We start from the raw sequence: 12,103 nt of genomic DNA, 5'->3' as shown, positions 1-12,103 counted from the left end.
TAAATCTGCTTAAACAACGAGAAGATTCCCTTCTTATTACGATTGCACATCTTTTCAATAAATATTCATAATCTTTATTCCTTGTTTATTGTGTATAAAATTACTCCCCGGATCCGATGATATCTATAGTTCTAATAATTAATTGTTTCCAGAAAGTTCAATGAGACAATCGAGTTTGTAAGTTGTACGAAATACTCGAACCCTAAGCTTGGTGTAGGAAAACCGAAATCCAGTTAATTGTGGATAGCCATGAACGTAAGTATCACTACACTGAATTCAATCTTAAATCGAATAATTCGGTAATTCTGGATTCTATGCCACCTTTAGCTGGAAATGGAATCTTTGTTTTTGTTTTCAAATGCCTTTTATTTTTTTTTTGGTGGAATCCTATAATTGAAGTAGGATCGAGCCTTTTCCTTGTGTATTGCATACTTTCAGAGAAGGGCCCACCATTAGACCTCAATCCACTTCCCATAGTATTTGGCAGTTGTTTTATGTGCGCCAATGACACCTATATAAACCTCCTAAACCCTCACGACATCAGCAAGCAGGCAAAATCTTCATCTCCCTTGATCTGTTGAAAGCATATATATACATACACAGATTATCTTGAACAATGTCAGGCGTTTGGGTATTCAACAAAGGCGTGTACCGTCTCGTGGAGAACCCGCAGGCGGAGGCTTCGAGCAACAGTTCCCGAAGGAAGGTCCTGGTCCACTTGCCGACCGGTGAGGTTGTGAATTCCTATGAGTCGCTCGAGCGTATCCTGAGGGGCCTGGGATGGGAGAGGTACTTCATGGGCGACCCAGACCTCTACCAGTTCCACAAGCAGTCGTCCATCGACCTGATCTCCCTCCCTCGCCAGTTCTCCCGTTTCAACTCGGTGCACATGTATGACATCGTCGTGAAGAACCCTAATACCTTTCACGTCCGTGATATGTCATCCTGAGCTGTCATCCTCGGACTAGTCATGCATCATATGTTCGTACTTCCTTTCGACCGCACTCAGCTTCCTGTGTGTTGATTAGTGTCATGCTATTGTTGTATAATAATTTGTATTCTCATGTTTTGATTCATCCTAGATTGCCAGAACGATCTCCTCGCTAGGGGCAATGTTTCAAATATATGTATGTTTCAGTTCAATTCGATCCATTGTAATGATATGGAAGGGATATAATTTTGTCTCGTTTACATGAACATGTAGGATTGTTGCTTTAATCTTGTCGAAATAGATTATTGCCATCTCCCTCTAAGTGACAGATTAAGAAGTCCTAAATTCAATTATTATCATTTGCCCCTATATTATTTACTTCCTTCTAATCTTATAGGCCTCGTTTTTCATAATTGAAATATAGATGCACGAGGTACTCCAACTTCAACCGGCAATACTGAAATCCAGTGGAAATCAAGCATCTATATATGATCTGTAATAGCAAAACGGAAAATGAGATTTAACGAGGCTGTGCCACATTTCATCCTACGATTAATAAGGTAGTGCCACGTGTCAAGCCCTCATCTTTCTATTTATCTAAAGAAAAGATAAAATAATAAGAGAAAAATGAAAATTAGTCATTTTTCTATCTCTCTCATTGGATTAAGAATTTTTTTTTTCTTCTTGAAAAGTGACACACACTATTTAATTTTTTTTTTTTTGGATAAATGATGAAACTTCATTGATAACAGATGAATTTACATCAGAAACCAATACCATTTTCCTCTATACGGAGTAAAATAAAAAATACCCAAGAGCTACTCCCAAGTCAACTAGTTGCAGTATCAAAATGGTGAAACATATGCCTCGCAATGATAGAGTGTGCAATTTTGCATGAGAATCGAGGGAGAACAGACAACTTTGCTTTCACATCCGAGAAGATCCTTCGTATTATAATTGTTGGAGGTGAGACTTGATTCCGGTAGAGCCTGGCGTTCCTCTCCCTCCAGATGCAGTAAATGTAGTGAGTCCAGAGAAGTTTAAGACAAATAATATCCAGCTTCTTTCCACGGAGAGAGGAGACCCAGCAAAGTTCCGTATTCCAGTCGACATTGTGTTTGTTCATTCCAACACGGTCTAATAAACTTCTCCAAATCCCTTGGGTGATAGGGCATTCAAAAAAGAGGTGATTTCGGGTCTCCAATTCCAAACTACAGAATTCGCATTCGGGAGCAGTAATCGAGATTCTCCAACTCATAAGCCTATCTTTTGTACTCAATCTATTATGAATACAAAGCCAGCTAATGAAAGAGGATCGAGGAAACTGCCCCTCAAACCAGATTGCGTTCCTCCATTCCATCTTCTGGCTTCTGGGACTAAAGCATTTCCACGCACTAGCAACAGAAAATGTCTCGGATTTGTGAGCCGTCCATGTGACCCTATCACGATCAGAGAGTTGAATTGCATTAGCGAGATCACGGAGCAGGCCAGCTTGCAGATCCGAGCTTCTAGGCCAATGCCAGCATCCATCAACCAGAATCGAACTAACTGTTGCGTGCTCCCTAATCGACGGAAAGCACTGGAGCCCCCTGGTGCAATAGTTTATTAAAGAACCGACCGGTAACCACTTGTCATACCAGAAAGATACGTTCGTACCAGGGCCAACACAATAGCGGATATAGGGAGACATCAAAGTCCTCAGCTGTAAAAGTTTTCTCCAATTCCAAGAACAATCACCAGGTATCCTTAAAGACCAAATACTTCGGTCTTTGATTAAATATTTAGCAACCCAGGCCTCATTTGCATTCCCAATTTCCTCTTTGACTAAAAAAATAATTTCTTTACAAATAATTAAATATTTTTTTTTGCTCAATGCGAAGTGCTCACTTTATTGATGCAACTTCAAATCAGTACCGAGATACATAAACTGATACAACATACAAATTTTCATCTCGTACATATAATATCCCCAACCCTCTAGCATCCTCTTGTGCTTACTCTTTGCCATTCTCTTCCTCAGATCCCTGTTGCCCAACAACCTTCCTTTGACAGTAGATTTGATGCAGACCAGAGTACTCTCAACAGAATGAACAATTGATGAATGTACTCAGTCATTTAGAGTCTTCCAGATATAATAAATGTAGACATGAAAGGCCAATTTTCCCGATCGACGCGCCTGTATGGACCTTCCTTTTAATCTTCTAATGGCGGATCAACGCGCCTCTTCCAAATCTTGGCAGCTGCAAATTTTTCCCAAACACTTTTGGGAAAAGAACAATAAAAAAATTTAAAGTAATTGATTCTTACTTTTGGATGTAAGAACCTTTAAATTGAATGCTTACAATAGTGAAAAATTACATAAATACACATGCTTTCTATTGGAAATGAATTAAAAGAAAAAGACACATATAGTCACACAATAACAAAATGTAATTATTCAGTATGATTAGCTTAAAATAAAATTGTTTTAGTCGAATTTAAGGTAATTGATTAAAAATTTTAATTATTCAAAACTCTTACAGTTCACTTACCATTTTATTTGTGTATTTTATTTTGAAAACTTGTATAATGGTCTTATTTTAAAACTCTTTTGCAATATTTTATCTTTTTCTTTATTTACTAAAGTAATTACTAATTCTTACTCAAGTAATGTTTTTCATCAAATTAATGCCGGTTATTAAGAAAAAGATTATGGATAGCATATTAATTTATGTGAAAATATTGATTATTATATTTTTTCCAAGTTGGTTTTTTGTAAATTTTAGAGGACTATGAAATATATATTTATTGACTAAGAATTGACAAAATTAAATTGGTAGAATTAAATTCAAGATTAATGAAACTCGAATAAATGTCTATATTTTTATTTTAAAAAAATTATTTACTTTATTATGAAATATTTTTTTAAATTTTTTTTGCAAATTGGATTTGTTATATAGTTTCATGGCCCATGGAATATATGTTTATTGACTAAGAATCGGTAAAATTGAATTGTAGAATTACATTCAACATCAATCAAGTTCGACTAAATTGTTATATTTTATTTATAAAAAATTAATTACTTTATTCTGAAATACTTCTTTTTTAATTTTTACCGACATTTATTAGTTTACACCAATATACTAAATAAGTCAAAGCCTCATATACATATATTTATATGTTTGTATGAATAAAAATCAAACAAGTCAAAGTCTCATATACATATATATATATAGATATTTGTATGAATATAAAATTATTTCAAAGTATGCAGACTTAGCTCCTCTCGTCCAAATTTTCACTCCCAAACACCGTGTAAATTTTTAAGTATCTGTTGTTAATTATTTGTAATGCCTTTTCATTTAATCAAAACTTGGAAATTCGCAAAAGCTATCTGACTTAATTCCTCCGTGCAAGAATTTTTAATCATCTATTGTTAATTATTTGTAGCTTTTTTCATTGATCTTAACTTAGAAATTCGTGAAGGCCATCGGGCTTAATTACTCTGTGCATGAAGCTATAAAATATAACTCCCTAGACAATTATTTTTAATATTTTAGGGAATTTAACTTCATCATTAATTAGAAGTCCGCAACTTCTTGGATGAGTATTTGATTTTTTTCTTTTTCTTTCTTGGTTCAAAGACAGGAAGGGAGAGTTAATTCTTATGGGTAAAGTTTCCTTGTAGGGAAACTATCTTCATAGAGTAAATAAGAAGTCGCGTAATAGAGTGTTGAGAGTTTGAAACATGGAGCAACTTGAGACTTGACTCATGGAGTGACGTCGGACTTGTCAAGTGGAGTGGCCTGATTAATTTTACATATGAGACTCAGACTTAATTAGTACCTTGGAGTAAACTAACAAACGTCGATAAAAATTAAAAGGAGAATCTCATAATAAAGTAATTAATTTTTTTTTGAAAATAGAAATATATAACAACTTATTGAACTCAACTAATCTCATTTGATTTTACAATTCAATTTTAACATTTCTTAGTCAATAAACATATAATGCAAGGGCTGTAAACTATATATAAAATTTCATTAGCAAAAATATAATAATTAATATCTATCCTTGATTTTTCACTTAATAAGTAATTGCTTTAGTAAATAAAAAAGTATTGCCAAAGAATTTAGAAATAAGATTGTAAATGCAGATTTTCAAATAAAATACATTGCTAAAATGATAAGTAAACCACAAAATTCTTGGATAATTATAAATATTAATTACATTAATTTTGTTTAAAATATTTTTTTCTTTTTACATTCGTAGTGAGAGAGTTTTATCCTTTAATAGGCCGACTTAACTCGACTAGATCAGTCAAGAATCAAATTGGACTTTCGAACACCACAGTTCACATTGAAAAAAATAATTTATAATTTTGAAGGAATCATACTGACAATATATATGTATATATAAATGCATGTTAAGTGAATAAAGTTCTATTCTTATATATAAATAAAATATTAAATAGAGCTTATACAATATGATGAATTTAACATTTTTTATTTATGTTTAATTTGAAAATTATTAAAGAGTTAATTCTGTAATTATAAATTAGTTAATATGTTCAGGGACCCATTGAAATAATATTTTTATAAAATATGAAAAAAAACTATTATGAGTGACATTTTCGCACAAAGACACTGGTGAAACGACGACTAGTTTTCCTTTAATTTCAGTAGGTTTTAAAGTTATTAAGCATGCCATCCTGCTGATTGATACTTTATGGGATTATACATGCACATAGTTAGACAAACTCTTTTGGAAAAACTGCATTTCTCATTCGAGATTTGTTAAGAATTCTAATGTGATCATTGACTATACAACATGAGCAACCCCGATATACATAACTGACTCTATTGACCAGAAGTCATACTATATAACCTATCTTATCTTGCATATATAAAATGTCCCGTTTAGTACATCAAAATGGAATATAATGAAATAAAAATCTCATCCATTCCCTCTATTTGCTCATAGGGTAACACTTTCATATAAGTTAGAATGAAATTCCATATGGAAGAATTTTTTTTTTGGGGGTGAATCATGAGCGGAAGCCTGAGTTCATCATAAAAATAAATCAGACAATATGTTACGGACCTGTTATTTGGGTTGAATCCGCCTGCGATCCCCGTGCTCTCAAACAACTTGCAAAAGGGGAAGATCATGGCGGTGGTCCAATTTCCCTCTCCGACGCTCAATTCAACCAAGGTTATCACGAGAGCAATAGTACGTAAAATATAGACAATGGGCATACCTTAATATTTATATATGATCATGAAGTTATTCATTACTTTACTCAATGGAATTCTCTATCTATTGCCCGGATATTGTATCTTTTTTATTTCAAACAGAATTTAAAAACAAATTGGAATCCGTGGAGTGATTAATTTCTACGGATATATATAGGTATTACCACAATAATATATATATATATATATATATTTATAGGTGGTGATATGTCCTCCATAAAAAGAAATGTACAAGTTACACCACATATCTACGAACCAATATCATACTCGCATGTTGCGTAGAAATATTATTAATAAAAAATAATATAATAAATTTATTTAAGAAAGGAGTACAAATCTTTAAGCTAATTCTGTTTTAAAATTTTTTGAATCTCTTATTCAATACCTCTATTCAAGTTATTTATTAGAGATGAGTTTTTCTTCAGTTTCTTTCAGTATATGAATATACTAATTTCTTTAAGATTTTAAAATCTAACCTTAGTTAGATTTTGTGAGTGAAGTAAACTAAAGTGGAAAACATGTATTTTAATCAAAATTATGGTAGTCAATTGTTTCTTTTAATCTAATTAAATTCATTTTTTTAGTACCGAGAATTTGATGAGGGGAACGTGAATGGACATTGTGCCATGATATGAGAATTTTCGTAACTTCATCAAGAGATGAGGGTTCCCGGATATAACTCTATGGATATCGCTCTTCCACTTTAATATTATATATATATATATATATTTATATATATATTGATTAGATTGGTTAGCTTTTGGATCTTAGGAGGGCCGATTAGTTTGTTAAATTAATGGACTTGGAAATTGCATGGAATTAATTGTTTAGCTCGGGTCGCTTGAAGCCGAGTCTCTGAATTTGTTTAATATAATGAAAATCTAATTATACAATTTTTTTTTTTGCCCAAGAGAGACAAAGAACAAACTGAATTTTTTTTGGGTGAATTGATTATTTTTTTCATTCTTATACATGAAACAACCTCCTCTTAAATGTACTAGTAAAACGTCGTTCAACAATAAACTAAGTGATTATCTTATTTCACCTAAAACTGAGGATTTTCAAATGAAGCTCTCACAGTCCCACTCTTCTGCTTTTATATATTATAAATTGATGAATTGATTGATTGGTTGATAAAAGGTAGATGTCAAAAAGGAACTCAAACACCTAGAGAGATGAAAAGTTCTTCATGCATTAAAGTGAAACTCTTCTTCACAAAGTTATTCACGGAATATACTCTCAGCTTGACGGACTGCAAAATTCGTTGAATTAGACCAGCCACAGCGGAGGTCTTCCTTCTACAAAATCTCATATTACGCTCCCTCTACACATGGTAGATATACGCGGTGCATATCAACCTTAGACGTACAATTCCATCAAGTTTCCTCCCTTCGAAAGACACGACTCAAGCTAGCTCAAAGTTCCACCCTTCGATCCCCACCCTACCAAGCCAAGAAGACTAGCCCATATATATACCTTTCTTGTTATTAATTGGCAGGTGAATAACAGGTGCGCTCTTGCTCCTTTTTCTCTCCCAAAGTACCCACACCCATGGGCAACTAGCTGAATACTTTCATTCTATTCCTTGTGCTCAACTTGTTTTGTAATGCCAACCAACACGCAAAATAACGAGGCACATTCCGCTTGAAACCGGAGCGCTTTGCACCGAGGAATCTTTTCCCTTCTTTAAGAGAGCAAAAACTTTTGCGGTCTTATATATAGTCGGAAAAAAACCATATCATCTGCAGCAAGTATTTAGCCAGAGGTCTAATTTGCGATTAGTTATCCATCAAGAAGGGGGGGGGGGGGAAAGTATGCTCACCGCCATCTTAGAACTGAGAAATTATATACGTATGTCGAATTATAATTATTAATTTGTGTTATTGCTCGGGATTGGTCAGCCATTAGGGGTTTCCTTACCCAATCCCAAATTTTTAGTATCAAAACTGTCAGTTAGGACGTGGCATATTATGAGTATGTATACATCCACGGCCATGCCATGTCTCAAAAACGCAAATAGTCATCAATACGCTAGAGAAATGTGACTCCAGCTACTGTGAGCAAACTTCCATCTATAAGTCTCTCCCGAGTTATGTACCACTTTTTGGAAATTTATTAGCCGGTCGCGAAATGGTATGGTTTTTTGCTTGTTGCTTTCCTCCTCAATGTACTACACCGTATATATGACCAGTAACATACTATAAAAAATGGATATATTTACTATGTAATGGGGGCCAATCGCTGCTGATACCACGAATTGAGGCCATCTTGTCGTGACGATATGACACATATGCAGGCATATGTTTAAGTGCTACTCATCATATATATATATATATATATATATAGGGCTATGCTATCTGCATGGCTCACCAACGAAATATATATTACATATATATTTACAATAGGTAAATGTACATGAGACGAGTCCTTTACATGATTGATTACAAAGCTATTTAATGTTGATTTGAAAATATCATTACATTTAATTTGGAAAATTTGACCTTCCTGCATGCTGCGAGAGCACAGCGCACTCGATGCAAATAAGTAGTCGCTGTCTACGATAATCAGGACCGTGAGATAAGTGTATGCAGTAGAGCACATATCGTTATTAATCAAAGAAGAGCAAAGAGTAAACCCGAGTTAGATCCTGTTATTATAGATGCACCTATTTATTATATTCAATGCATGACTAAACAGCCTCAGATTCTCTTGGAGAAAAAGGGCGTGACCTAATGATTAATGAACAGAAGTTGACTAGTAGAAGAATGATTAGGTGAACGAATTGTTTCAAATTTCATTAAAAGAAAGGGCAAATTACAAAAAAAAACTCAAATTTTGTAAAAAGTTTCAGTTTTGTCATAAATTTTGTTTTGTAACAAAAAAACCCATAAGTTTTCTAAAATGTCTCAAAAATGACATTCGTTATAACTTCCGTCAACTTTTGCTACTGATGGTGGGTCACTTTAACAGTCCACGTAGGTCACACGTAGGCAAAAATTGACGGAAATTATAACGGAGGTCATTTTTGAGACATTTTAGAAAACTTATGATTTTTTCTGTTACAAAACAAAATTTAGGACAAAATTGAGACATTTTACAAAATTTGAATTTTTTTTTGTAATTTACCCTAAAAGAAAAAAAGAAAAACAAAACAAAAAACTTCAGTTTGTATGTCATAATTGCATGATGTGTGGGGATTCTATCATAGATATTGCCTTTTCCTGGACTATTTTACTATTGACGATGAAAAGGAAGAGACAAAATAGAAGCAAACAGATAGACCAAAAAGGATAAAATAATAATGGTTCCAATTTCTTCCTTTATGATCAAATTAGAAAGGCTAATTCGTACTTCTCCCTTGGTCATAACTTATGCAGATGATTTTATAATTTAAACCGAACTTCGACGCCTTTGCCGTTATTTGAGATAATTATATTAAAAAGGGAATGTACTATAGCTAGTAAGTTAGCTTAGATTACGAGTACGCATCATTGGATATATTTTCAAGAAATCGGTTTGCTGTGAGTAATATTTGTTTATGCATAAACACAAGTCCTATTGACGATAGTCGAATACATGACCTTTTAGTTTCAAGTCGACGCCTTATATTAGGTTCATGAGCATTTATTATAACTGGAAAAAAAACACATGTGGATCGACATCATTTCCCTTGCAATCGCTTTATTGAAATACAAAAGAATAATAATACAAAAATAAATAAATTTAGAGGATTAATAATTGGTATGTTGCGGGACGCGACTACGGATTATGTGCACGGCCATGGGGTGACCTAGCAAGACGAAGATGCCTCTCGTCAGATAGTAGCCTTGCAAACCTGCACATATAGATCGAAGTTCAATTATATATATTAATAGAATATATATATACACACAGACAGATTATTGCAGTGGGATTTATGACAATTATATCTTTCATGCTGTAAAATAATCGATTAATTGTGCACCTTCTTAGAGCCTCTTCGTTTGTCTCCCGATCAGTTGGCTCGACCAGACCCCTGTCCAGGTTCACCCTGGAGACGGGCTGCTTCAACAATCCTTCCCCGATTTTGAGGAGATCGTCCATGTTCTCCTTCGTTGCTATGTCGACCGAAGAAACTACTCCATGCAATGTGTCATCCTGTACATAGGCGGGCAATCAATTTTCCTCGTGTGCGCACATGTATGTTAATCAAAGTCTTCTTGCAATTTCACTCATCAAAGACCTGAAGCCAAATAAATTTTTGTGGTATGTGTACCTGAATCCGAAGATAGTTCTTCTCGGTGTGGAGTGCCTGGAAGACCACTGATAGATGAAGATCGACCATGTCGGCACTGGCCTGAGTGAACACATTGATGAGCGGTGTGGAACCCCCGGCCGTTAGCCAACCCAGTACGCCCCATTTTGCTGCTTCTTTTGCAGTGTGCTTTTGTGCAGCTTTCGCAGAGCCTGCTCCCAGTGATATCACCAGAAACCTCCCATAGTCCATCGGCTTTATCGGGAAAAAGTCGGGACTTCCCCTGTTTATCTCTTCTGTCACCTCACTCATTGCAACTAGAGTCTGCAAGAAGTCCAGAAAATGAACAAAATAAGATTGTTGGACAGAACAAGGTAGAAAACGTAACATAATAGATGCATATGTTTTTCACGTGTATACCGGATTATTTGCGGCTACACCACCATCGATGAGATTGAATTCTCTTACGGCCCCTGTGTGATCCTCATTTTGGAAGTAATGTGCAGGGAGATAAGTCGGTGCTGCCGATGTCCCAATGCAAATATCTGAGAGTTTTGCATCAAGGGTGGGCTTCTTCTTCAACTGAGCAATCAACCAAGAAACACCACTATTCCAAGTGAACAGAAAATCTACATGTAAATGATTAATTTTATATATATACATACACACACCCCAAATTCTATCTCATGACTAGATGATGAACCTGATAGCTAGAAAAGATGGTCGGCTGAAGCTGCTTGATGTCGAACGTTGGGATTACAATGTTCGTCAGCGTCTCGTGCAGTCTCGTGTCTCCCAATTTTTCCTTGACGAGGCTGTGCAAGTACTTCCCGTTGTATTTTGGCCCCATCACAGCTGTCACAATCTTCTCAGCGGAAGCAAATGGAGTATAACTGTAAATTCAGAAGCAAAAATTTCACTAGAGATACAGTTGTAAGAACATATAACAATAGTACGTTTTCGGACCCACGTAAATGTATACAAAATGAATTGTTGTTGATCACCTGTCCTGAGGAAATATCTTAGGGCAGTTCTTAAGGTAAAATTCCTTAATGTCCTTGGCAGCAAACATGGGTCTATTTTTCTCATCAGGGCTCGTGAGCATTGCTGTTATTAGACCGCCAGTGCTTGTTCCTGCAATCACGTCAAAATAATCTGCAATCCTTGCCTCTTCCCCATCCAGCTTCTATCAAAAGAACAAACGAAAAAGAGTTACTTAAGGGTCATGAAATTGGAACGATCTTTTCATGGGGCAGGAACTTTAGGTTAATCTCATATGTATGTGTACACCTGAAGTTCGGACTCAAGGAAGCTTAATATAGTTGCGGGAATGACCCCTCGGATTCCACCGCCGTCGATGCTGAGAACAGTGATTAGGTTCCCATATGTTGGAGGCTGCAAATGTGTCGAAGAGCTGGATGGTTCCATATGGGATATCAGATGAATTGTGAACTACGTACAATTAATATCAAATATATCAATGCTAAGGGAGGGCAACCAAGAAGGCCTCTATATGATGAGTTCAAAAGACCTTAATGCCTGAGATAGCTTGCCAAAGGAGATATTAAGAGAGAAGAGAAGCTTTTGTTCGAGCTTATATGTTTTGAGGTTGAGGATGAGATCGACCAAGGGGGTATTTGTAGGCTTTCTGATTCTTCTCCACCTCATTCACCTTCTCTTCACCCGATCAACTTGCAAACATGT

The 12,103-nt window shown here is 35.1% G+C and overlaps 2 protein-coding genes across 2 annotated transcripts; one reads left to right on the top strand and one right to left on the bottom strand.

Annotated features, from left to right (window-relative positions):
* Positions 1 to 546: 546 nt before the first annotated feature.
* On the top strand, positions 547 to 1,191 carry LOC116189017 (flowering-promoting factor 1-like protein 2). Its single transcript, XM_031518499.1, has one exon. It carries the CDS (start codon positions 617 to 619, stop codon positions 947 to 949), a length of 333 nt encoding a protein of 110 aa, XP_031374359.1. The 5' UTR covers positions 547 to 616; the 3' UTR covers positions 950 to 1,191.
* An 8,625-nt stretch (positions 1,192 to 9,816) lies between these two features.
* LOC116189210 (patatin-like protein 2) lies at positions 9,817 to 12,082 on the bottom strand. Its single transcript, XM_031518772.1, has 8 exons — positions 11,931 to 12,082; positions 11,690 to 11,813; positions 11,404 to 11,585; positions 11,103 to 11,292; positions 10,820 to 10,981; positions 10,421 to 10,723; positions 10,130 to 10,302; positions 9,817 to 10,000 (listed from the first exon to the last, which is right to left on the bottom strand). The coding sequence occupies exons 1-8, from the start codon at positions 12,065 to 12,067 to the stop codon at positions 9,925 to 9,927; spliced, it is 1,347 nt and encodes a 448-aa protein (XP_031374632.1). The 5' UTR covers positions 12,068 to 12,082; the 3' UTR covers positions 9,817 to 9,924.
* Between the last annotated feature and the right edge of the window lie 21 nt (positions 12,083 to 12,103).

Source organism: Punica granatum, chromosome 8, assembly GCF_007655135.1.
Source record: "Punica granatum isolate Tunisia-2019 chromosome 8, ASM765513v2, whole genome shotgun sequence".
NCBI lineage: Eukaryota > Viridiplantae > Streptophyta > Magnoliopsida > Myrtales > Lythraceae > Punica > Punica granatum.
The sequence above is the reverse complement of the archived record's forward strand: the minus strand, read 5'-3'. Positions and strand labels throughout refer to the sequence as shown.

Excerpts from the sequence above, each read along its gene's own strand:
- LOC116189017 (XM_031518499.1), top strand. The coding sequence starts at position 617 with ATGTCAGGCGTTTGGGTATTCAACAAAGGCGTGTACCGTCTCGTGGAG.
- LOC116189210 (XM_031518772.1), bottom strand. The coding sequence starts at position 12,067 with ATGAGGTGGAGAAGAATCAGAAAGCCTACAAATACCCCCTTGGTCGAT. Across the intron at positions 11,586-11,689 it reads TCCTTGAGTCCGAACTTCAG|AAGCTGGATGGGGAAGAGGC; the intron begins GTGTACACATAC and ends TTCTTTTGATAG. Across the intron at positions 11,293-11,403 it reads AAGATATTTCCTCAGGACAG|TTATACTCCATTTGCTTCCG; the intron begins GTGATCAACAAC and ends CTGAATTTACAG.